The sequence below is a fragment of the Bos javanicus genome, chromosome 16, assembly GCF_032452875.1.
Source record: "Bos javanicus breed banteng chromosome 16, ARS-OSU_banteng_1.0, whole genome shotgun sequence".
NCBI classification, from domain to species: domain Eukaryota; kingdom Metazoa; phylum Chordata; class Mammalia; order Artiodactyla; family Bovidae; genus Bos; species Bos javanicus.
The window spans coordinates 1,184,879-1,212,295 of NC_083883.1; the positions used below are offsets into that span (position 1 = coordinate 1,184,879).

The 27,417-nt window shown below is 39.3% G+C and overlaps 2 protein-coding genes across 2 annotated transcripts; both read right to left on the reverse strand.

Annotated features, from left to right (window-relative positions):
• Positions 1-481: 481 nt before the first annotated feature.
• On the reverse strand, positions 482-12,524 carry LOC133228263 (olfactory receptor 5I1-like). Its single transcript, XM_061383784.1, has 4 exons — positions 12,425-12,524; positions 9,967-10,160; positions 8,986-9,446; positions 482-1,067 (listed from the first exon to the last, which is right to left on the reverse strand). Exons 1-4 carry the CDS (start codon positions 12,522-12,524, stop codon positions 623-625), a joined length of 1,200 nt encoding a protein of 399 aa, XP_061239768.1. The 3' UTR covers positions 482-622.
• Positions 12,525-24,071: 11,547 nt separating this feature from the next.
• On the reverse strand, positions 24,072-25,056 carry LOC133227393 (olfactory receptor 5AR1-like). The gene has a single exon (XM_061381823.1). It carries the CDS (start codon positions 25,054-25,056, stop codon positions 24,118-24,120), a length of 939 nt encoding a protein of 312 aa, XP_061237807.1. The 3' UTR covers positions 24,072-24,117.
• Positions 25,057-27,417: the final 2,361 nt, after the last annotated feature.

The following is a 27,417-nucleotide window of genomic DNA, read 5'->3' on the forward strand; positions in this document are numbered from 1 at the left end:
CAGATATTTTCAATAGCTTGCCCTGATGCTGGGAAAGATTGTAGGTGGGAGGAGAAGGGAACGACAGAGGATGAGGTGGTAGGATGGCGTCACCGACTTGATGGACATGAGTTTGAGTAAGCTCCGGGAGTTGGTGATGGACAGGGAAGCCTGGTATGCTGCGGTCCATGGGGTTGCAAAGAGTAGTACGCAACTAAACAAATGAACTGAACTGAACTGATTATAAGCTCTGATGCAATGAATACTTTGAAAGCGGTAAACTTTTGCAGGTTCAATTGTTAGAATTATTGGTTTAAATGATACTTGCATGTTTAATTTTCAAATTCCAGATGAATTATATATTACATTCAAATAATAGCAAATTACCTTCCATAAAGAAGACTAATTTAAACTTCTATCAACAATGAATGAGTGTGAAAAAAAAATCAACCTTAAAATGATAAAGAATTAGACATATGTAACAGGACCTGGCTCTAACATTAGCCTCTGGCCCAATTTTGCGGTTGAGGCTTCATTGCCTGTAGAATTAGGGAACACCCATACTAAACTGACTTTTCCATTAGTTAAAACTAAAGGTCAATAAACAGGATAGAAAAGTTGTCAGCCTCAGTTTCATCCTTTCTTAAGAAAGAAATTTCCTGCTAATCATTTTCCTAAAAGCATTTTTCACATCTTTGTTCCTCGGACTGTAAATCAGGGGGTTCAACATAGGTATATTCAATGTATAGAACACAGAGGTCACTTTATCAATATCCAGTAAATGGCCAGCACTGGGACACAAATAAATGAAGATCAGGGTACCATCGTAGATAGAGACCACAGTCAAATGGGATGCACAAGTGGAGAATCCTTTTCTTCTTCCGTCAGCAGATTCTGTTTTAAGAATGGCTGCTATGATAAGGATATAAGAGAGGAGAACTGTTAGAAGGCAGAGGGCTTCCACTAAACTAGCAAAGGCCACCAGTACAACGTCATGGATGTAAGTGTCAGTGCAGGACAGAGAGAAGAGAGGGGAGATGTCACAAAAGAAATGGTTAATTTCATTGGAGAAGAAAGACAGGTGAAAGATATTGAGAGGGTAACAGGCAGGAAGGCCAGGGGTCTCCAAACTGAGGAAATAGACTGCAAGTGTCAGACATTTTTATCTCTCTTAAGCAGCAAGAGGAAACAAACTAGCGATGTTTTTTCTTCTCTATACAAATTTAAAAGGAGGTTTCTCTTAAAATACTGTGTTGCCATAATAACACCTGGTTTCACCTGAAGTTAACTATTTTCAAAGCTTGAGATAACCAATTCATTTTTTCTTATGGGACTGTTTGTCTTAAGCTATGCTAATGTATTATGCACTTACTCCAAACTGTCTTCAAATCGGTTCTGCCAAATGGCTCAGAACCTACTTGACAAACCAGTATGTTATACTCAGATATTGTTCCCCTAATCTATGTAAACGAAACGATTTGTATGGTGATCTGCCCTTCTTCAAGATTCAAGTTAATCATTTTATGGCCCAGGATGAACCATTTGGTGCCAAGATTATCCCAAAATGCATCTTATGGGTGAGGGGCCTGGTGCCATTCTGAGTTTTAAGACATTCCTTTCTTTTATTAACAGACTGCTAGTGACTATATAACACCCAGCTGAAGACTAGCAGGGGGGCACTCTTTCTGCCCCCTTCTGATGCCTATGTCAAAAGCTTTCTCTATCTCCTTTATACTTTAATAAAACTTTATTACACAAAAGCTCTGAACAATCAAGCCTCATCTTTGGCCCCAGATTGAATTCTTCTCCTCTGAAGGCCAAAAATCCTGGCCGTCTTTTTTTCATTCAACAACCTTTCATCTTGGGGGCTCATCCAGGATCCTTCAGGACAAGGTAAGGATGCTTGGAGCTCTAGTTTTGTTCTCTTAGTGAACATGTTTTCTGCTGTGCTTTACTAACTCTATGGTGTGCTTGTGTAAATGAACGACATGCCCTGCGCAGAACAAGTGAAGAGCCCTGCTCTGCGGTTCCACAGTGATCTCATATGGCTTATGGCAAAAACCTGTCAGGGGTTTATACTGACCTGCCAATGCCAAGAGACACCCAGTGTCTCCTTCAAGAACCGACCAAAAATGGGCAAAACATATGGACCGAACTCTCCTTTCTCGGTCAAAATTTTTGGTCTCTGTGACCACTTCATAACTCCTTGGGAATTAGAAGTACTAGACTAATCTATCAGATCATATGCTTTCAAGGGACTTGTGATCTATACTGTTACTGTGTACTGACACTTAGGTCCCAAACTTAGATTGGTGGTCAAGAAAGCGCCTAGCCTCACTAGAAATCAAAAGTTTGGAAGCTAGAAGGAGCTCTAGCTCCAAGAACATCTCTGAGGTAAAGGTTACTCAGATTGGGACTACAATGGTTTTTTCCCCTTGGTAACGCTGGCTGAGGGGACCAGAGACGCTCTTATACTGGTGTGGTGATGCTTGGAAGGAACATCTCAGTTTTATGTTCGTATCAGTCTTATTGTGGTCAGGAATATACTCAGGGTCTTGCACAGGCACACAGGTGATGAATGTTTCCCCCAGCGGTCTTAGCTTGGGAGGCATTCTGGAAGGTTACTCTGATTGCACCCCAGATGGCATCAGAGGCAAGCAAGGTTAATGGTGTAGAGCTGGACGTCAGGTAGGGATGCTATCAGATTTACCCCTGCTGCATCCCCACCCCATCTTGGTGGTAGAACAGGGAGGGATGAGTATGGTGCTTGAGTCAGTAAGGGACAGACTAAGTCCGACCAGGAAACAAAAGCTTTTGGTGTAAAGTCTGTCTACACACCCATCTAGAGCAGGGAGGGATGCCTCTGGTAAAAAGATGGCACTGGCCGCTTTTTTTTCTCTCTTCCAGATGGAAGCTAACAATTCAAGCCTCACTCCTTTAAACTGTATCCTAAAAAACTGGGGTAAATTTGATCCCCAGGAAGACACACCTGGTCTTCCTATGTGATACTACATGGCCATGGTATCCATTAAAAGATGACAAATGGTGGCCAGTTGGAGGGTCTCTTAAGTATAACACTGTCTTACAATTAGACCGGTTCTGTAAAAAAAAAAAAAAAAAACAAGAGGAAAGTGATCTTAAAAGATAGATTTCTCACTCAGTCAGCTCCAGATATCTGTTATAAATTATTAAAATGGGTGTATGGACCAAATCAGTCTTTAGATACTTTGTTACAACTGGCTCAGACAGTCTATTATGATAGGGAATATGATGGGGGCGGGGGGGAGGCAAAAAGAGACAAAAAAATAATAAAAAGGGCAGAAGCCTTCACAATGGCTATAAAAACCATTCTTAAACAGCCTGAAAAAAATGCCCAGAGGGACCCAGGTGAAAAGGGACGGGCTTGCTATTACTGTAAAAAGGAGAGACACCTCAGGCGAGATTGCCCTCAGACATCTAAGCCGCCCCTGGCTCCATGTTCCGTCTACAAAAGACCACACTGGAAGAGACACTTCCCCCAATGGTGTAGGTCTCCGGGGTCTGACTCTCAAGACAATCAAGACTAAAAGTGCCCTGGGGTCCCCACACAAACTCTTGTCCTAATTACACCTGAGGAACCCCGGGCATTAATAATTGTGGGGGGGTCAATCCATCGATTTCCTTTTAGATACGGGGGCAACTTACTCTGTGCTTACTGAAGCCCCTGGCCCACTTTCTCCCTGATCCTCTTCCTTAATGGGACTGTCTGGATGAACCAAAAGGTATCATTTCAGTTGTTCTTTATCTTACAATGGGGATTCTGTGCTATTTTCACACGAGTTTCTGATCACGCCAAAATCTCCCTCACCCCTTTTGGGGAGGGATATACTAAACAAGGTCCATGCCTATGTTTTCATAAATATAGAGCCCTCCTGTTCTCTCCCTTTAGTTAAACAAAATGTAAATCCTAAAATATGGGCTGATGGAAAATCTGTGAGTCAAGCAACAGTGCTATTCCTGTAGCTGTCAAGCTCAAAGACCCACACTTATTTCCACATAAAAAACAGTATCCACTGAAACCTGAGGTTAAAGAAGGGTTAAAACCCATCATCAAAAATGTAAAAGAGCAGGGGCTATTAATTCCCTGTAACAGTCCCTGTAACACTCCTATTTTGAATATAAAAAAATCAAATAGTAAATAGAGACTGCTGCTGCTGCTAAGTCGCTTCAGTCATGTCCGACTCTGTATGACCCCAGAGACAGCAGCCCACCAGGCTCCCCCGTCCCTGGGATTCTCCAGGCAAGAACACTGGAGTGGGTTGCCATTTCCTTCTCCAGTGCATGAAAGTGAAAGTGAAAGTGAAGTCGCTCGGTCGTGTCTGACTCTTAGCGACCACATGGACTGCAGCCCACCAGGCTCCTCCATCCATGGGATTTTCCAGGCAAGAGTACTGGAGTGGGGTGCCATTGCCTTCTCCAAATAGAGACTAGTTCAAGATTTACAAATAATAAATGAGGCTGTAGTTCCTTTACACCCCATGGTGCCTAATCCTTATACTCTATTGTCTAAAATTCCTGAACAAGCCAAATATTTCTCAATAACTGATTTTAAAAATGTCTTCTATTCAGTGCCTTTGGCAGAAAAAAGTCAATTTCTATTTGCCTTTAAAGACCCTACACAGCCAGCTTCTCAGTTAACCTGGACAGTTTTGCCCCAGGAATTTCGTGACAGTCCTCACTTATTTGGACAAAGTTTGTCACGGGATCTACAAAACTTTAATAGCTCTAAAGTGGTGGTGTTACAATATGTAGATGATATTTTGCTCTGTGCTGAGACAGAGAAAGCTTGTTCGCGAGCCTCAGAAGACTTCTTAAACTTTCTGACAGGCTGTGGTTAAAAGACATAAAAAAAAAAAAAAAAAGGCTCAGCTTTGTCAACAATCAGTTAGATATCTGGGCCTAATCATATCAAAAGGGACTAGAGCCATAGGCCCTGAGAGAATTTAAACCTATACTAAATCATCCCCTACCTATTAAGACAATTGAAAAGATTTTTGGAAATCACAGGTTACCGTCACATTTAGATTCCGGGTTATGGAAAAGTTGCCCAGCCTTGATATAAACTTATAGCTAAAACTCAACTGCCCCAAACCAACAAACTAGTTTGGTCTTCAGATACTCAAAAGGCTTCTAAGGTTCTTCAGACTGTTCTCCTACAAGCTCCAGCTCTGAACTTGCCCACAGGGTCAACATTTAATTTCTTTGTCACTAAAAAAAAAGGTGTAGCCTTGGGAGTTTTGACACAACACCGAGGGCCTCACCAGCAACCTATTGCTTATCTAAACAGAAAATTAGATGTAATTTCACATGGGTGGCCCCACTGCCTAAGAGTAGTTGGGACAGTGGCTTTATTAACACCTGAAGCTTTAAAAATAAGTAATAGATGAAACCTTACTGTACTGACTTCTCATGATGTGAGTGAAATCTTAAATTCTAAGGTTAATATTTAGATGACAGACAGTAGGCTTCTTAAATAACAGTCATTGTTGTTAGAAAGACCAGTAACTAAGCTTAAAGTTTGTAAAAATTTAAATCCTGCCACTTTTATTCCTGAAAAGAAAAATAAAACACCTGATGACGATTGTTCCCAATTCCTAACTTTAAACTATACAGCTCAGGAGGATCTAATGGATATCCCATTAGATAATCCTGACATAGAAATATTTACGGATGGCAGTTCTTTTGCTCGAGATGGAAAGCTAAAGCAGGTTACACCATGGTGACGGCTGAACAGGTTTTGGAAACAAAATCTCTCCCCCAGAGAACCAGTGCTCAGTTAGCAGAGCTTGTGGCTCTGATCCGAGCTCTAGAGTTAAACAAAAAACAGCAAGTAAATATCTACACAGATTCTAATATACTTATCTGACTTTACACGCTCATGCTACAATATGAAAAAAAGGACAGTTTAAAACAACAACAAGAAAACCTATTAAACATTTCAGAAAGATCGAGAGACTTTTAACTGCTATATATTGTCCTAAAAAAAGTAGTCGTTATACATTACAAAAGACACAACAGAAATAGGAGTAAAATAGCCAAAACTAATCAGTTGGCTGACTGTCAAGCCACAAAAGTGGCACTTTATAAAACCCCTTCACTACAGATGCCTTTGATCTGGAAAGGTCCTGTAGAACAAGAAAAACCACAATATACTGAGAAAAAATTAAAAAGATATGAAAAAAGAGAAACAAAGATTACTGATAAAAGATGGTTACAGTCTGAAGATAGATGATTAATAATTCCTAAAAATGCTCAGTAAAAAATTCTTAACAGTTTACTTCAGAGTTTTCATTTAGGTGCAGAGAGTACTTACCAAATGGCTTCTCGTTTGTTTAAAGATAAAAATGTAATAAAAACTTTAAAAAACATTATTAAAAGGTGTGAAGTTTGTAAAAAAAAAATAATAATAATAACCCAAAGACTAAAAAACTAACAAAATATGGATTACAACGAAGTAGAAAGTATCCTGGAAAAGACTAAGAAATTAATTTTACTCATATGCCAAAAGCTAATAGATATTCTTACTTACAAATTTGAGTAGATACTTTTACTAGATGGATTGAGGCTTTTCCCTGTAGTGAACAGGCTAAAGAGGTTATAAAGATTTTAATCCATGAAATTATCCCCAGGTTTGGGCTGCCACAGAGCCTTCAGAGTGACAATGGCTCCGCCTTTAAAGCTGCTGTAACTCAGGGGGTATCTAAAGCTCTAAAAATAAAATATCACTTACACTGTTCCTGGAGACCTCAATCCTCAAACAACGGCTGAAAAAGCTAACTGACATTATAAAAAGACATCTACACAAATTAACTCAAGAGACACAAGACAATTAGATTAAAGTTCTACCCATAGCTTTAATAAAGACTCAAACTGCCCCCAAAAAGAAGAGACTGTCCCCCTTTAAATGTATTTATAGAAGGCCTTTAGTACACACACACATTGTTATAGACCCTGAAGCCTTAGAATTAACTAGTTATGTAACTCAGCTCTCAGCTTTTCAACAGACATTAACAAAACTCTGGGAGACGACTCCTGACCCAGCCTCTGAGACAAACAAGCCTCTATTTGAGCCAAAAACTGAAGTCTTCATAAAAACATTGAGATCTGGGGGCCCATCCCTCGAGCCCTTCTGGGAAGGCCCTTACCAGGTTATTCTTCTCCCACAGCTGTCAAAGTGCCAAAAATTGATTCGTAGATACATCACACTCGAGTTAAGAGGTGGCACCCTGACCAAAACTAAGTGACTTTATTTTATGTCTTTACTTTCTATGCTCTGACTCTATACTTTTCAGATGGGCCTCATAACCTATGTGAACTTACTTCTGCTGACTCCAAAAATACTGAGTCTGCCCTTTTATCCTCAAGACAATGCCTTCCTGTGCTCGGCTCACTCTCACACTACATTCCACAATCAGTCTAACTGCTGGGTCTGCAGAACACTCCCCTCTTCATCAGTGAAAGGCTTCCTGGGGTGGACATCTCCAAAAAAAAAAAAACGACTTTCCCCAAATCTGTAAATACCTTCGACAACAATCACATGTGATGCCTCTTCTTTATCTGATGACATCTAACAACCCTAAAAAAGACTGGTGCAACATGTTACACTTTAACTATAGACATAATGTGACTTTTATTTTTGATTTTAACTTGTTTTAATGACTATGTTGCCTTACATCTAAAACTGTATAACTAGATTTGTTTCTAGCCACATAAAAGCTTTTAAGTTACAAATGGTTGCTCAAACTCCTCCTACTGCTGCAGCTTCCTCCAAATACTATTTGGGGCTCCTAGTGGAGAAGGCAATGGCAACCCACTCCAGTACTCTCGCCTGGAAAACCCCATGGACAGAGGAGCCTGGTAGGCTGCAGTCCATGGGGTCGCAAAGAGTCGAACGCGACTGAGTGACTTCCCTTTCACTTTTCACTTTCATGCATTGGAGAAGGAAATGGCAACCCACTCCAGTATTCTTGCCTGGAGAATCCCAGGGATGGTGGAGCCTGGTGGCTGCCATCTCTGGGGTCGTTCAGAGTCAGACACGACTGAAGCGGCTTAGCAGCAGATCAGATATCCTCAATATAAAGATTTAAAAAATATGTTGCCTCACCAATTTAGGGACAACGCCCCTTGTCAGCTCAGAAACAGTTATAAAACGAAAATGATGCCCCTTTTCCCTAAACAACATAATTCTCCTAAAAGAAAAGGGGGGAATGAGAGGGTAACAGGCAGGAAGGCCAGGGGTCTCCAAACTGAGGAAATAGACTGCAATTTATCTCTCTTAAGCAGCAAGAGGAAACAAACTAGCGATATGTTTTTTCCTTCTCTATACAAATTTAAAAGGTTTCTCTTAAAATACTGTGTTGCCATAATGATACCTGGTTTCACCTGAAGTTAACTATTTTCAAACCTTGAGATAACCAATTCATTTTTTCTTATGGGACTGTTTGTCTTAAGCTATGCTAATGTATTATGCACTTACCTCAAACTCTGTCTTCAAGTCGGTTCTGCCAAATGGCTCAGAACCTACTTGACAAACCAGTATGTTATACTCAGATATTGTTCCCCTAATCTATGTAAACGAAACGATTTGTATGGTGATCTGCCCTTCTTCAAGATTCAAGTTAATCATTTTATGGCCCAGGATGAACCATTTGGTGCCAAGATTATCCCAAAATGCATCTTATGGGTGAGGGGCCTGGTGCCATTCTGAGTTTTAAGACATTCCTTTCTTTTATTAACAGACTGCTAGTGACTATATAACACCCAGCTGAAGACTAACAGGGGGGCACTCTTTTTGCCCCCTTCTGATGCCTATGTCAAAAGCTTTCTCTATCTCCTTTATACTTTAATAAAACTTTATTACACAAAAGCTCTGAGCTATCAAACCTCGTCTTTGGCCCCAGATTAAATTCTTCTCCTCCGAAGGCCAAAAATCTCGGCCATCTTTTTTCATTCAACAACAACCTTTCAGTATTAGTGGTGTGAATCACTGAGCTCATGGTGCCCCCTAAAAACGCTCCAATTGCAAGCCGCCAGCAAATCCTCTTGGACATAATAACAGTGTAAAGCAGGGGGTTGGAGGTGGCTGTGTACCGGTCATAAGCCATGACAGTCAAGAGAAAACACCCTGTGTCCACCAAACAGCAGAAGAAAGATAACTGTGCAGCACAGCCATTGTAAGAAATGGTCTTCTTATCAGAAATTACATTTACAAGCAACTGGGGGGCAATGACTGAAGAGTAGCAAGCACCCGTGAAAGATAAGATGCAGAGAAAGAAGTACATAGGGGTATGCAAGTGGGGACTGATTGTGATTAATAAAATCATCCCAAGGTTCCCCATAAGGGGAACAGAGTAGATAGACAAAAACACAGCAAAAAGAACACTCTGCAGTTCTGGGTGGTCACTGAATCCCAAGAGAAAGAACTGTGTCTTTGTTGCAGGAAGAGGGACCCCTTCCAGGGCCCGAAACTGGGCTCTTGTCTAACTCTCAGAAATGAGTTGTCTGAGGAGACACATGTGCTGACAAAGCAAGAGATTTTATTGGGAAAGGGCACCCAGGTGGAGGGCAGTAGGGTAAGGGAACCCAGGAGAACTGCTCTGCCGCATGGCTTGCAGTCTCGGGTTTTACGGTGATGCGATTAGTTTCCGGGTGGTCTTTGGCCAATCATTCTAATTCAGAGTCTTTCCTGGTGACACACGCATCACTCAGCCAAGATGGATGTTAGTGAGAGGGGTTCTGGGAAGTGGACAGACACTTGGTGTCTCCTTTAGACCTTTCCCGAACTCTTCTGGTTGGTGATGGCTTATTAGTTCCATATTACCTATCAGGATCTCCTGTCATACAACAACTCATGCAAATGGTTACCATGGTGCCTGGCCAGGGTGGGCAGTTTCAATCAGTGTGCTTCCCCTAACAACTCCCCCCTAAGAAACTTCATAATCAAGATACTTCTTGGGAATTGGGGGAGAGGCCTCTTTCTTCTGTAACTTCTTCCTGCTGTGCATGGGCGTAGGCTTGTCTAGCAGAGCAGAAGTCTCTCTCTACCTGATCTAAGTTGGGGTGTTCCACATCTGAAACCAGCTTCCATGTGGTAACTACTACTTCCTTGTAGTAACAGCAATTTAGTTTGAAACTGTTGGCCCCTCTCAGAGATGAAATAGACAAGGGCCAAACAGGAGACCTAACAGGATGGTCATCTCTGGTCCCCGGAAACAGAAGGCAACATTTGGGGTGAGGGTTGCAGGGTTTGTGATCCTTTTTGATTGGTTAGTGGTGAGGCAACAGAGCTGTCTTCCAGGAATCTTGTGTTCAGTCTGAAGTTACCATCCTCCACCTGGGTGGGGGCTCCAGCTCTGTAGAACTCAAAAACATTGTAATGCATATTTCTTTGAGTAGGAACCCAGACCCTCTAGGCTGTACCACCATTTAATTGTTTCTCCTCTGTTTCTGTATCCTCTCCCTTCCATTATTAGCAATTGTTTGAATCTACCCTTCAGAACTCAGGGAAGGTGAAGGAGGCTGAATGAAGCCTATATCCTACAGATAAGAAATGGAGAACACAGAACATATTCATACTCCAGAGCCCCACAGAGTTCTACTAAGAAACTGGGCAACTATGACTGTGATAACTTCTTGTCAAAACGAGGCATAGGACTGCCTCAGCTTGGAGAATAGACACTGAATTGGAAGTATTCCTGAGTTCCAAGTTCTATTTCTGAGTGTTATATGATTAAAATCTCAATCCCTTGGTCTGCCATTTTGTTGTAACAGATTCAATTAGAAGTAGCTGGAGGAGGGATAACTGGAATTTTAATAGACAAAATAAATCTCTTTGTTTTTAGAAGAATAGGCCTGAAACCCAGTCTGGACCTGGCACTTCATGGAGACTTGTAGCCAGGTAGCCAGTTGCCTAGTTTTTTAAAATGTAAGGTTGCAGTTACTAGCTTCCAGCAGACATTGTCTTGAGAATGGTGGCGTGCAAGCCTGACACGACTCAGAAAACTCAAGTGTTTAGCAATACAAGGTCTAATCTGAAAGTACACCCATAGCATCACCTAGTTATTTCCCAGGGTATCTGAACCATAGCTACTCTATTTTGACTTTTAATCGTAAACTTTTCCTTAATAGCCAAAGCAGATTTCACCGTTAATGATGTCAGTGTTTCTCTAGGTATGAGAAGATGCAAGAATTGGGACCCATAAAATCTTCTCCTGAAAAGGGATAACTATATGAAGGCTTGTTCTGCCAGTTTTTCCCAGAGCACAGAGTACCTCATTCCTGATTTTCACCCTGAATTCCTTTCAGGAGCGTTGAAAGTCAGCAGTTGCAGCGGCCATGATTTAATCTTTGTAGATGTAGATGGCAAGTGTCAGTCTTCAGTTGGCAGAGCCCCTTTTTGCTCGTAAACTTGACCATTATTTTGAGGGAAGCATTTCATGACCATTTTATCCCATGGTGCTGAGAATGTCCATTCTCAGGTTTGGCAAACATTTTGTTGACAGGCCACTCAGTGTGCTGTTACTGGACTAGGCCATAAAACAGTATCCAAAATTCTCTGGACCATCTGTCTTACTAGCCTCATGGTCTAGGAAAATATTACCTCTTGTTGCTTCTTCCCATATCTAGAGTTACACTGTTACCCTCATCGATCTCATATGAGACTATATATTATTCTATAAGAGGCCTCAGACACACATTTGATGGTGTAAGAAACAGCAATTTTGTAAAACAGTTGAAATACAAATAGCACAGCCAGCAGTATTAGTAAAGTCACAAATAAAACTTAAGTTAAGAGCTTCCATTAGAGGTAGCCCAGTATATCTCAGGTCATCTGACTTAGTCTGCTCTGTAGAATCTATCTTCCAGGGAAATTATATATTGGCACTGTCTATAAGGCACATAGCCCAGTTTTCTAGTGTTACTAGATTGATTGTCCTTGGTATGATTTAATTGTTTCCAACACAGAGGAGACTTTAAGCCTAAATTACCATAGCCTGGTGTTATCTATATAAATCCATCCCATAATTGTTGGAGATTTTTTCCTCCTTTGCTGAAACTTTTCTTGTTGCTCTGATTGAGCTTGAGTAATAGAAAAAAGCTGAAATTTATGGCCTGAGTCAGAGCAGGCATTATTAATTGGCCTGGTGTATGGATCCCATCTAGTAATATCACAGTGACCTGAATATGACTATAATATTTTTTTAAGTAAATTTTCTCAGGGCCAACCAGTTAGAGTCTTGTAGTAGAGAAATTTACCATGGTAACCCAGAACTAGACACAGATAATTGGCCATAAACCCAACAACTGAATTGATTTCTAAAACTAGAATAGAATCAGGCCTATGATAGAAAAGTATTTGATTTATATGCAAAGGTCTAAGAAGTCAAGAAAACATAAATGATCATACGAATCAGGTCCAGCTTCTTGGGGAAGCTGTCTACCTCCGATGTCGTCGTCTTCTCATCCTGGTGTAGTGTAGTTTCTCCTGATAAAAAAAGCCCTTCCATCCAGGTTGGAGACAGTCCCTTAAATTATGTCTTTTTCTAGTCCTGGTTGCAGGTCATGAGACATCTGATTTTCATCCAAGGATAGATTACTGAGATGAGCTTCAGAAACAAAGTATTCTTTAATAATGCAATTAAATTTTACATTAAATATCACATAACAGCAAAGAACTATCTAAGAGATAAGTCTTACTAGATGCAGACCTCCATTAACAAACTGGGATTTAATATTTTTTGAAATATCTTTTTCTCCCTAAAGTTACCCTCATTTTTATCAAATATAACCAAATTAAGGCAGTTTGTTTACAAAATAGGTCTGTTCTCACTAATTTTTGTCTGATGATTTATATAACTGTAATTGATTATAGACTTTTTATTTTGCTGAAACATTTATAGAGTCTCAGACTGAACTTTTAAAATAAAACAGGGCTGGGAAACTCACACCAAAGGCTTATCACAGATTTTACCTAACAAATCTAGGTGAATTCTTCCCTTTTAAGGTCTCAAAAATTTCTTGAGATTTTTGAACCCGTGAGATAACCTTCCTAACTCATTTGATAAACTTACTGGAAACCTAAGAATTTCCAATTTTTGGAGGAGTCAGAGAGAACATGTAATTGTTTTGTTTATAACATTTAATTTTACCAAAGTATTGTCATAATTAGTTTGAGAGGAAGGTTTTCCCTACTCCCTGAAAACCTGTAATTTTTCAGATAGAAACCATAAAAATTATAAGCACATTCGTTGGTTCATTCAGTCCTTTTGTTAACTATTGTGAAGTTATCAGGTTTTCCATTAGAAATCCAGGACATATCATAATGTTAAGAACTCCATATAATTTCTGTATTAGTAATTTTACCATACATCATAACATGAGCTGATTTATTACTCATTTGATAATCTTTTTCATGTAATTTAACCAATCAAATAAACACAGTTTAATAGCTCTCTTTGGGATGTTTCAGGGGCCCTCTGAAGCACCCCAAAGTTAGCTAGAGGTCAAAAGAACTTCAAAAAGAATTCTATTTAGGAAGTTTTATCGAAAAGATCAATTAAAAGGGTTTAGAACATTTGGTCAGATTTAGTCAACGTTGATGGGTGTATCATTTAGTTTGTTGATATGTCACAATTTGCCTAAATACCAAGGCTCAAGGTCTAGTGAAAGTCAGCTCTGCCATCTTGGACCTAGTTGACTCTAACCAGTTTTCTTATGGCTGTGTCATTTCTAACAAAATCCATTTGTCTAACTAATTGTAATCCAATTTGAGAAAATCCTGATGATGCATAACTCTTTTTAGTATTTTTTCATACCTTTTTCTTTTTTTTTTACTGAAAACACTTCTTACTTTCCTTTAGCAACCAAGAACTAACTTTTATATTAGCATTTTATAGATTGGTGAGCATAAATACCAGTAATAATTTCTAAAACCCTTGATTTCTAGAACATTTTAGGATGGCACCAAACATCATTCATTTATAGTCCCAAATCTCTTTAGTTTCTCTGTAAAAGGAAATTAGTATTTAGTAGTAAATGTTTCAAAATCTTATTTCATTTGGAAATGACATAACTATTCAACAGACTTCCAACACTTAGCACACGTGGCACAACCCTTAGGAATTTAAGTTACGCCAATCTGGAGAGACTATTTTAGACAGATATTTCTAAAGAATAATTATTCTTAATAGAGTTTATATAAAAACTCATATCTCATTTACATTTTTTAGAAGTTTCTTCACTCAAGGTAATTTCCTTGTTGACAAACTTGTAACAGATATAATATTTAACTTATATTAAACCTAGGTACAATGAAAATGTTCTACTTAATGTTAATTACTCTAAGACATGTCTATGTTAGATAGGTCAATGAACAAACATTAATATCAGGTATTTAATACTGAATATTTCCCAGTTCACATGAACCTGGAATTTATTGCTTAATTTAGAATTATTTGATTTGTAAGTGCTTACCTTTTTTTAAGCCAAATAAATAGAGCTCATTTACAAATTAACCTCAAAAATATTACCCAGAGACAAAGACATACCAAGACATATTTAGACAGACACAGTGCAAGATCTAGCTTCATTTTCTAAGTTTAGTCATGAATTAGATATTACAATATAAAATTTACTAGTTTATTTTTTAAAAAAGTTGAAATAAATAAAAATTTTTAAGTCCTTTTCCCCTTTTCCCTCAGTCTCAGAAGTTAGAGATGTTCTAGATAAGTGTTCCTGAGAGCCTTGGTCTCAAGGCACAGGGAAAGAAAATCAAGTTCTAACAAAATGGTGGCAGGTCTAAACCAAATGGTGGCCAGACAAAGCAAAATGCTCATCAAAAATCACAACACAGAACACAGAGTTAAAATACACACATATAAACCTGGCAGATGGGACTTTACCCTTGGCCTCCAAGAGAAGGGAGGACTGGAACTCAGCCCTGCCAGAAATCAGACCAGACTGGAAACAGAATTCGATTCTCTGCCAAGAGGAGGTGATCAGTCTCCAATCCTCAGCTCAGGCTGAGGGCCCTTCAACCAGGTTCCTGCATCCAGGATTGGGGGACTAGAAAAATGGGGAAGGATAGGAAGGATTAAGGAGAGGAAAGAGAGAGGGAAGGGGAGAGAGGTCAATAAAGTCTCTTGTTCATTACCATTCGGGGCACTCTGGTGAGTTGTCCGCATCAGGAGACCAGGGACAAAAGGGTCCCCATTGCGGCCGCTGGGTCCGGTCCATTGTCAGGCAAGCTAGCCCATGAGTACCCCGAGTAGTCAGGATGTCAGTCTCAGCGAAGAAGAATCTCACCAGAGTTTCCATTTGTTGCAGGAAGAGGGACCCCTTCCAGGGCCCGAAACTGGGCTCTTGTCTAATGCTCAGAAATGAATTGTCTGAGGAGACACACGTGCTGACAAAGCAAGAGATTTTATTGGGAAAGGGCACCCGGGTGGAGAGCAGTAGGGTAAGGGAACCCAGGAGAACTTCTCTGCTGTGTGGCTCTCAGTCTCGGGTTTTACGGTGATGGATTAGTTTCCAGGTGATCTTTGGCCAATCATTCTAATTCAGAGTCTTTCCTGGTGGCCCATGCATCACTCAGCCAAGATGGATGCTAGTGAGAGGGATTCTGGGAAGTGGACGGACACACGGTGTCTCCTGTAGACCTTTCCCAAACTCTTCCAGTTGGTGATGGCTTATTACTTCTGTATTCCTTATCAGGATCTCCTGTCATAAAACAACTCATGCAAATGGTTACCATGGTGCCTGGCCAGGGTGGGCGGTTTCAATCAGTGTGCTTCCCCTAACATCTTCACAGTGCTATCTCCACCTCCATTCTCTGCAGGGTTCCTGGAGGTTGGAATTTCAGCAGGGAACCAATGGGGATGTTGATAATAACCTGAAGAGTGGCTACAAGGGAAAATAATAGTAATTCTAAATCCACTTGGGCACCCTCATAACACTTAGGCGTAAATAAAGTAAGTTTAGTATAAGCATAGCTCTTGAACTGAAATACTTTTTTTTTTATTAGTTAATTGCTTTTTTTTTTTAATGTTTGGCAGAGACATGTAGCTTTCAGGACCTTAGTTCTCTATGAGCAATGGAACGCATCTACTTTATACTGAAAGCACAGTGTCCTAACCACTGGATGGCCAGGGAATTCTGTGAGATAGTTTATTTAATTGAATTGATTGTTTATACTTCTATTTCTTAAAGATATATATATAACCAGATAGATTTTTTTTTTCCCATTAAATGAGACACCATCAAACCAGCCGGTGAACTTTGAATTTGTTAATTTCATCAACTCTCTCATCTGTCACCAACTTCAAGTGATTGAGGTTAGTTACACTGATACATAGCAAACTGAGTAACTAGCCTCTCTTTCCCTTTGTGGTATTTTTATTTACACAACAAATAGATACATTTTTATTTCAGTTGAAGCCTATACATGTAGAGGAGTAGAAGTTCTTTATTTCTCACCTTGAGCTGAGAATTTGCCTCTGAGGACTAAAGAAACTAGTTAAAGTTTCTTGAAATCCACTGATGAAATAGAAGGAAGTAAGATTCAGAATTAGTTATGTAAGTAACTAAATCCTAACTCTGCCATTTAGCAATTATAAAGTCTTCGGCAAGCCAAGTAATCACAGAATTTTAGCTTCATCACCTATAAAATGAAAAGGACAGTACCTTCCTCATCAAATCATATTAAATTTCCTTCTAGGCTCAATATCTTCACCATCTGTTCATTCACTGTTCTAAAGTTGGCAACATAGTAATTTTGCAGAATTCCATATATCTACTTTATGTCATCTGAAATCCAAGCTATGAAATACAACTAGAGAAATCCAAATGCTTGCATATTTATTAAATTCATCTAGGCAATGCAATAATAATATTCAGGAATATTGGATGGCCCCTTTGATTAAAATGATAAAAGATGTTATAAATGCTCACCTACCCACCTCTCTGTTATCTCTGCACTTCTGTAAGTGCAGGAATATTGGATGGCCCCTTTGATTAAAATGATAAAAGATGTTATAAATGCTCACCTACCCACCTCTCTGTTATCTCTGCACTCTGTCCACAGCTCTGTAAATTGTAGATAACCCATAGCAATGCAAGTGACACTTGTCTATAGACAGGCACATTTTGCCTAGGATAGAGATGATTGATTTCTCTCCCTGCTGATGGTAAAAATCCAGCTTTACATCTATTTGTCAGTTTATTTGTGAATTCCTGATTTACAGTATTGTGGTTCTTTGAAATATGTTGTGTACATTTCATAACATATTAAGTATTGAATAAGGTAAGTAAAATCTTTGATGCCTCTACATGATATATGCATTGTTATTGTTCAGTCGTTAAATAAGTGTTTGATTCTTTAGGACTTCAGGGACTGCAGCATGCCAGGCCTCCCTGTACCTCACTGTTCCTGCCTATAAAAGTTAAAGATAAGTTAAATATGTGTGCATATATGTTATATACACATATATATTTTTCTTTAACAATTTAAATTATTCATGGCTCTTACAAACTCAGTATTTAAATAACTTCAGATTTGAAAACATTTTCATTGTGATCTCATATTCTCTGTCTCAGAGCATAATCTAAACACATTACCAAAATCTTAACCTCCCGTCCTATCCTCAATTTGTTCCAAGTTCTTAACAAAACTAAATGTCTTATTAAAACTTTGTATACATTTAGAATTAATAAGCACAACTATCTGTGAAGCTATTTTGGGGGCACAGAAAATGAACTACAGACACAATAATAATTGTAGATTCTGCGTTGCTCAACACCTATTTTTCTGCATCTCTTCTGTTTCTAGGTAGATTAAGCAAATTCTGGGTAAATGTGTGTATCTGACATTAATACATTTGCATCTTATAATTTTCAAATTTTCTCATCTAGTTTAATTCTCATAGTTCTTTAAACAGTACTGATCATCTCTGAGTTTTATTGAGAAGGAACTGATTATTTCAGCCCAATGAATAGTCCAGTACTGCATAGCTTTGCAATCAAAGAACAGGTCCAGAGTTTGGACATTCTGTACACTGGACATCCTTCAATAAACACTACCTTCCCAGAAATGGAAATGTTAGAAATGGTGGAGCTTAGAAGATCACTGTAAATAATATAGTTATTTCCCCAAAACTAAATGTGCTCACCTGCCAGGGAAGTCCTTAGTCACTTTTTCTTTTCTCTTTTTATTTTAATTTCTTTAAGTTTTTTATTTTGTATTGAGGTATATCGATTAACAAACAATGATGTGGTAGTTTTAGGTGAACAGAGAAGGACTCAGCCATACACATGCACGTGTCCATTCCCCCTCAAACTTTCATCCATCCAGGCAGCCACGTAACATTGCACAGAGTTCCCTGTGCTATACAGTAGGTCCTTGCTGATTGTCCATTTTTACTACAGCGGTGTGCGCATGCTTACCCCCAGGTCCCATTCTCCTCCCCCTACTCTTTTCCACTGGTAACCATAAGGTCATTCTCTGAGTCTCTAAGTCTCTTTCTGTTTTTATAAGTTCATTGTATCAACTCTTCTTTGGTTCTGCATATAAGGATGTCATATGATATTTCTCCTTCTCTGTCTGAATTACTTCACTCAGTATGACACTCTCTAAGTCCATCCATGCTGATGCAAATGGCACTATTTCATTATTTTTAATGGCTGAGTAATATCATTATTTTTAAAAACATTTTTTTCCTTCTCCCTTAAAGTCAGCCCTCTTATCTGCCTGAATCCTTTTACTTGTGTATTGACAGTTGTTGGGATCAATGCATTACCATAAGATAGGACAAATAATATAAAAATCAGTTCAGCTGTAATTGATATATAGCTCCATCCATTCTTAAAAATAAATAATACATAATGAGCACAGTGTTTAATTCTGATTCCTAGTCAGAGTTCAGTAATGGTGAGGTTTGTTTTAAGGTTTGCTGTTGTCGTTGTTTAGTTGCAAAGTCTTGTCCTGCTCTTTTGTGACCCCGTGGACTGTAGCCCACCAGGCTTCTCTGTCCTTGCAGTTTCCCAAGCAAGAATACTGGAGTGGGTTGCCATTTCCTTCTCCAGGGGATCTTCCTGATGCAGAGATCACACCCACGTCTCCTGCATGGGCAGGCAGATTCTCTAACACTATCATGTGTCAACATTAGGGTTTTGTTTCTGCTGTTGTTTTTGTTAGCTATATTTTCAGAATTTAAAACCTGCATTACCCTAAGTACGTTTATCCTCAAAATATCAATTTCTATGTGTAAAATAAGTGAGCTTCCCTAGTGCCTCAGAGAAAAGTCTGCCTGCAATACAGGAGACTTGGGTTCGATCTCTAGGTTGGGAAGATCCCCTGAAGAAGGAAATAGGAACCCACTCCAGTATTCTTGCCTGACCAAACCCATCGACTGAGGATCCTAGCAAGTTATAATCCATGGGGTCTCAAGGAGTTGGACATGACTGAGCTGTTAGTAAAAAAAAAAAAAAAAGAAGAAAGAAAGTAAGATAAGCACTTAAAATCCCATCAAGTTCTAATAGCCTAAGATTAAGGTAAGAACACTTACCAGATTGTTATCTTTTTCATTCACCTTCTTACTACACTGTTGTCAGTATCAGTTCATTTTTCACTGGAAAAATCAATTTTAGGACTTAAAGATCTAAAAAGAAAAGCTGATCCATTGTCTAATTTTTGCAACCCATTTGGGCAGGTCTTCTGTGTTCATAGAAGAAATCTGTGCTTTCCTTAGGAAGGCTGCAATTTCTTAGGGTAATGCAAGATCTTTTATATATTGCTTTTAAGCTTTTGAGATTAGCTTTCTAATCTCAGATCTCATGATCACACACTCTGATATCCAAATCCCAATGGGAAAACTTACCTGAGCAATTAGAGCTCTACTGAAGAGCTGAGTACACACAAAGGAAATGATGTAATGTGTTTCTCTATATCTTAAGAACATCTCAAGCAAAAAATATATTATGACTTTCAAAATGGTAGATTGTTATGCATAAAATTGGAGGATGATTGTTGCTATCTGATTTGACTTGTTCAAAGCAATTTATCAATTAATAGAAGTTCTATGTGACAGGACAGTGGTGAACTGAAATGAAGCCAAATATACCCATACACGAATTGAGAATTAGAAGGCCTTTAAATAAACATTGTCAACTAAAAATTAATATAGTCACAACCTGAAAGTAGAGATGTTACTTGATGGGAATGTTAAGGACTCTGAGACCAGGAGGCAGCATCTCAGTAGTCATGAGAAAACCACTCAAGGAGGCAGGAGAGGGAGTCAGGCTATATACAAGTTTACAAGCAGGGGACAGGGAAACGGAACATCAAAGATCATTGTGAGGTAGAGAAAATCAGCTATCAAGTTAAGAAGTTTATTTTTCTTCTACATATGGAAAGATGCAAGCCTCTGGGCTCACTGAATTCATTCCTTTCATATGCACTTCAGCTCAGTTCAGTTCAGTCCCTCAGTCCTGTCCAGACCCCATGGACTGCAGCACGCCAGGCTACCCTGTCCATCACCAGCTCCAGGAGCTTACTATCTGGGGCCAAATTCTGTCTCCTGATTGTTTGCATCCTTAATTCCTCGCTCACCTTAAGGCGTGGCCAATGTGGCAGATGGCTGCTGCTTGCATTCCCTGAGCTCTCAGCAAACAGCTATGCGGGTGGCAGCATCTGCTGGCTCTCAGTTTTGGGAGCCCTCATTCACATTTGGAGACCAGAAATCACGGATGGCTGTGACATTTCTTGTTTATGGATATGACAACAGACATTTAATTTCGTCACATGAGAAAGTCAATGATGAATGAAATTGACTCCAATATGTGTTATCTGTGCATCAAGTTCAAGTGGAATTTTGGCCATCCAAGATCAGAATTGACCTAATAATTCTAACTCAGTACAAACATTTACTCTATGTATATGTGCCAGCTGGTGTTCTGAATACAAAACAGAGAAAGGGAGGATAAATGGAACTGCATATGAAGAATTTGGCAAACAGAGAATACTGAATGAGAGACAAAACAGGGGAAAAAAAAATAAGAAATTGATTGGAGATTGAAAATTTCATGGCGTTATCGAAGGATTGACATGAGATTTAGAGCAATGTTGCCTCTGTGTGTGTGTGTGTGTGTGTGTATGGGCTTCCTTGGTGGCTCAGTGATAAAGAGTCCACTTGCCAATACAGGAGCCACAGGAGACAGGCGTTCGATCTTTGGGTTGGGAAGATCTTCTGGAGGAGGAAATGGCAACCCACTCCAGGATCCTTGCTTGGATAATCCAATGGACAGAGGAGCCTTGTGGGTTACAGTCCATGGGATCACGAAGAATCGGACACAACTGAGTGAGCACACACACACACAGTAAAATGAAGCACAATAAAATTATAAACAAATGAGAAATTCACATGAATTCCTACAATTTGCAGGTAAGAGAGTGGCCAGATTATTTATGTGAAACCACGTAAAGAAATACAGAAGAGCCTTTCTGTGTTTGCTTTACAGACAAGTCGGAGGAGCAGTCAGTGTGCCCCCATTACTCCAGATGGGGCAGAGGGGAGCCTCGTACAGTGGATGGTGCACTGTCTATAAAGACAGCCCTCAACTCACCCATGGCAGTGCAAACTACACCACAGAGAGGGTTCTGTCTATGCAAATCAGTGGTGACTTAGGCCTTGGCAAATGCGGGCTTCCAATGGGGAAGAAGAAAATGACAGCCTGAGGGTGATGAGAACCAAATGCTTTGTCTTAAACAGCATAAAATGGCGTTGGGAATGCAAGTGTGTGCTAAATTAATTGTTTTTTCCTGCATTGGCAGGCAGATTCTTTACCTTCTTAGTCACCAGGAGACACTGGTTTAATCCCTGGATCAGAAAGATCCCCTGAAGAAGGAAATGGCAGCCCACTCCAGTAAACTTGTCTGGGAAATCCCATGTACAAAGAAACATGGCTATGGTCCATGGGTAACAAAAGAGTCACATGTGACTTAGTGATTAAATAACAACAAACATATGCAAAAAGAGTGATATGAATCACTTTGCTGTACACCTGTAACTAATACAACTTTGTCAATCAACTATATTTTAATAAAAAAATAGATTTCCTAGAACCCAAAATTGTGTTTCATTTTTACAGCTAGATTAATTGCTAATTGGATACCAGGAGAACAGAACTTTAAAATTTTGTTTAGAGTATTATTCCAATTTTTTTCATAGTTATGTAGAGAGAAGGCATAAATCATTACACATGGCATGTTAACATAACTACTGCTTCTTTCTCCCCAGCCCACCCCCTACAAGGGGAATATATTTTTATTAATAGCTCTTCTTTTACAACTTAAATTATATCAACAGGGCATTCAGTTTCTTTTTTTTTTTTTTTTCAATTTTAACTAGTGTAATGCTATGAACCCACTGGAGAGATGAAATTGTTCACTGAAAAAAAAAATGCACACACTAAAAGTTGAGAGTTATATTTTATTTGGCAGACATTCTGAGGACTTCAAGCCTGGGACACAGCATCTCAGATAAGTGCTAAGAAACTGTTCTGCAGAGGTAAGTTCTGAAGAGGCAAGGGGGAGCCACAAGAGATAGAAGATTTTGCAACAAAAGATCAGATAATCAGAACACCAAAAGATTATTGTTAATAAAAGAAAACCAGATAAACTAAAGAATTTAGCACTTTTTATGTGTATGGGAAGATGCAACAGTTTGGGCTCTCTGACACTGTTCCTTTGATATGCACCTTAGCTACCTTGAGAGTCCCTTGGACAGCAAGGAGATCCAACCAGTCCATCCTAAAGGAAATCAAGCCTGAATATCCATTGGAAGGACTGATACTGAAGCTCAAGCTCCAATACTTTGGCCACCTGATGGAAAGAACTGACTCATTGGAAAAGACCCTGATGCTGGGAAAGATTCAAGGCAGGAGGAGAAGGGGTCGACAGAGGATGAGATGGTTGGATGGCATCACCGACTCATGATGAGCTTGAGTTATCTCCAGGAGTTGGTGATGGACAGGGAGGCCTGGTGTCCTGCAGTCCATGAGGTTGCAAAGAGTTGGACATGACTAAGCAACTGAACTGAACTGAACTGAATTTAGCTATCTGGGGCCAGCCGACCTTAAGAAAGCCTATTCTGTGCTTTCTCATCCTGAGTTCCCTCAGGGTGTTCTGACCAGGCTTCAGGACTACAACCTCCTTTGTTTACTGATGTGGCAGGCAATAGTTTTCATTAACAAAGTCCTCTCCAATGGTTTCTGGAAAATCAGGGGATGTTTGGTGATAATAACTGAAGCAAAATGAAGAGAAACTGAGCAGATTTTTACATCAAATAATTTTTGTCCGAGATTCTCATTTTTGCAAAAGATAACAGTGCAGATGGATTTCACCTAAAGTGAACAGACTAGAATGAAATTAAGGAAATTATTATTTTTTTTTAATAAATTTACAAAGGTTCAAGTTTTTAATTAGTTTTTCAGGCTAATTCATTCATCTATTCAATAAATATTTTTGAATTGCATCCTGAGGCTAAGCATTGTACATGTAGACAACAGTGAATTAGACAGGAAGGACCAAACTTTTATGGAATATTTAGTCTAGAGACAGAAATTTCTCATTCAGTCTTACTTACAAATTATTTGCTTCTAAATATTAGGATGGAGCTTTTTTAGGGTGAAACAAATACATGAAAAGGATATAAACAAACCTATTTTGACCCACTAACACTCCCATCTGACTCAGCAAGTTTATTAAGCCTGTTGTTAAAATAAATAAATAGGAGCCTTTAGGAAGGTAAGTCAAATTAACATGAGTCAGGGGTTGCTCTGTGCATGTCATCTCTCTGAGACTTCTCCAAGAAAAGAAAAAAGAGGTGTAAAAAAACCCTCTTTGCAAAACAGAAGAGTGATCCTACTACTACTCTTACTTAGTTGGGAGAGTTTAGTGTAATGACTGTTCCCTAAACTGATTTAGGTGAAAGTGTAAGTAGTGGAAAATATTCAGAAACTGTACTAGTAAGACTATAAGAATCTATGTCAAAGTTTCTGCACTGCTTCTCTTAGAATCTTTAAATATTTTAGGATGAAAGTACTGTATCACCCAGAACATAATTTAGTGCTGATTGCTTTTTTTAGGGCACCTTTTACATCCTTATTCCTTAAGCTATAGATCAGTGGGTTTAACATGGGGATGACAACTGTGTAAAAGACAGAGGCCGTTTTGTCTGTGTCCATGGAGTAACTGGAGCTGGGTCTGAAATACATAAACAGGAGTGTGCCATGAAATATAGCCACAGCGGTTAAGTGGGAAGCACATGTAGAGAAAGCTTTGCATCTCCCCTCGGCTGAGTTCATCCTAAGGATGGTTGTTATGATGTAGCTGTAGGAGAGGAGGACAGTGATAATGCTGGTCCCCACAACACAGCCAATAAAAGTAAACATCACAATCTCATTGATGGATGTATCTGAGTAGGAGAGGGCTAATAAGGGTGGGATGTCACAGAAAAAGTGATTGATGATATTGGAATTGCAGAATGACAACTGAAATGTACAACAGGTATGGATTGCTGAATCAACCAAGCCTACGATGTAGGCAATAACCACAAGCTGGGTACAGATTCCCCTGGACATGGCAATTGTATAAAGAAGTGGATTGCAAATGGCCACATAACGGTCATAAGACATGACAGCCAACATGAGACATTCCACATCTGCAAAGGCTCCAAAAAAGTACATCTGGATGGCACATACATCATATGGAATCCTTTTTTGCTCAGATAAGAAATCAGCCAGCATCTTGGGAGAGATAGTAGAAGAATAGAAAATGTCGCAGAAGGACAGATTGCTCAGGAAGTAATACATGGGTGTGTGCAGTCTGGGGTCCCTCTTGATCAGCAGGACCATCCCCACATTGGCAACCACAGTTATGACATAAACCAGCAGGAAGACAACAAAGAGCCCCTGCTGCACATCTTGTCTACTGGAAAGTCCTAAGAATATGAAGTCAGCAAACACAGTGCAGTTCTCAGCAGTCATCCCTCACACATGAAAATTCCTAGTTATGAAAAAGGAAATGGAAGTGGAGGGTTAATATCATCTTACTGTCTTAATTGCTAAACTGCCATTTGTTTCTATATTTCAGTAATTAGAAGAAGAGATAAATAATGCTAAGATGCCTTGAAGTTAAATTGACCCTTTGGGAAATATTTCCAATTTGATATAACTGATAAAATGATAATAATAATGATACACTTGTAAACCACTGTAGTGTTTGCAGCACAAACTCATCTAAGCTAAATCAGGCTATTTCCACATAAATTTGTATAGCATTTATGACCATTTTTGCTACTTCAATCTAATATTAAGGAATTTATGTCCTCAGATTGAAGGCAAGATTCCTGACAAGATCTCTGCTTTGTTTTGTTTCAATGATGTACAGATGTTATCATATCCTGTAATAGAAAAATACAGTTAATGAGTTGTGTAGATAATGAATATATTGCTTTGCAATTTCTTCAAAGAAATGCAATGTGTGTGTGGAGTGTGGAGTGTGGAGCAGGAAGAGCTATGGCAAGTTTCTGGACATAACAAGAACTCTTTTTCCCCATTAAACTCTCAGGTCTGTTCAACTTTAGTATATGAGAGATAGACAGTTTGCGAAGACCCAGTGGAGCAGAAAGGTGATAGCTTTTGGGTAAGAGGGTGGAAGGGTGCCTATGTATGAAATGTTAGAGTGGAGAGGCAGTCATATTCCAGGGCTGATATTCTCACCTCTGAGAGCTGCTGCTAGAATGTCTGGGACCCAGTTGTAGAGATGCTGATAGCACAGATGACAGAGAGGCAAGAAAGGCAGTGTGGTTTACTGTGTGGATCCTTCTGACCAAGTCTACTCTTCTTAATATGATATATTTAACACAATTTCAGTTATGTAAGACACATGATACAAATACTCATATGTTTACAGTCCCAGATTCTCAGAGACAATCATGCATGAACTGTGTTCCCACCCCAGTCTCTAAAAAATTTAATAGTTTCATTCTTTAATTTGATCCATATTTATCTTGAATATCTCTGAGGCCAGTCATCCTTGATTTGGGAGTCACTTGTCTTAGGGAGGCTAATTGAATTTTATGTCCCCCTGTTATACTTTGCCCTAACCAACTGTGTGATACACAATGTCATACCCGCCCTCATAAGAAAAGTGGAGTTGAACATAGGGCTTCCCAGGTGGCTCAGTGATATAGAATTTGCCTGCCAGTGCAGGAGATGCAAAAGATATGACTTTGCTCCCTGGATCAGGCAGATCCCCTGGAGGAGGAAATGGCAACTCGCTCCAGCATTCTTGCCTGGGAAATCTCATGGACAGAGGAGCCTGGCAGGCTACAGTCCATGGGATCACAAAAGAGTTGGACTATGTATATTTATCTGTGTATATCTGAAGAATTGATACTTTCCAGTTGTGGTGCTGGAGACTCTTGAGAGTCCTTTTGGACTGCAATGAGGTCAAACCAGTTAATCCAAAAGGAAATCAACCTTCAATATTTGCTGGAAGGGCTGAAGCTGAAGCTCCAATATTTTGGCCACCTGATGCAAAGAGCCAAGTCACTGGGGAGAAAACCCAACTCTTTGGAAAAGACCCTAATGCTGGGAAAGATTTAGGGAAAAAGAGAAAGGTGCAGCAGAGGATGAGATGGTTAAATAGCATCACCAACACAATTTGGTGCAAATGAATTTGAGCAAACTCAAGGAGAGAATGAAGGGCTGGGAAGCCTGGTGTGCTACAGTCCATCAGGTTACAGAGTCAGACATGGCTTAGCAACTGATCAACAATAACAAATATATTGATTTGAAATAAAGATTGTAAAAAGTAAGTAAAATGAAGTTTTGTGTATATTTCATATCTTCCTTTGTTTATATAACATGCTTTCTTTCAAAAAAGGATTTAAAACCTAAGGAAATCTCAAATATATATCAGAGAAACAAGAAAGATATCAGTACCTGTTCCAGAATTCCTGACTTATTTGTTGCATGCAGTTGTATCTGCTGGAGGATTCAGCATTGTCTCCTGCCTGACCTAGACTATATAACCATCTCTGTGTCTGGTCCCTGGGTGGTGAACCCTTGGTCTCTCAGGAATAATTAACAGACATCATGATGTAGTTCATCATCTGGCATTTCATACAAGTAACTTGATTGTGAATGGAATACAAATACAGTTAAATGATACGAATCAACAAGCATTCTTTATATCCAGTTCACAAATCCCTATACAGGCACTTTATTTTCATTTGATAAATTGCAAAACAAATGCATAACCATTCACCCTTAGATAATTACACAGACACATAACATCCCATTAAACGCATCCACAAAGTAAAGATTTTGTAAAAACAGCAA

Coding starts and splice junctions, on each gene's coding strand:
- LOC133228263 (XM_061383784.1), bottom strand. CDS start 12,524: ATGGAAGGGCTTTTTTTATCAGGAGAAACTACACTACACCAGGATGAG. Junction 10,161..12,424: donor CAAGAAGCTGGACCTGATTC/GTATGATCATTT, acceptor CATCTCTGAGAG/GGGCCAACAGTTTCAAACTA. Junction 9,447..9,966: donor TCTCCCCCAATTCCCAAGAA/GTATCTTGATTA, acceptor CCTGCAACAAAG/ACACAGTTCTTTCTCTTGGG.
- LOC133227393 (XM_061381823.1), bottom strand. CDS start 25,056: ATGACTGCTGAGAACTGCACTGTGTTTGCTGACTTCATATTCTTAGGA.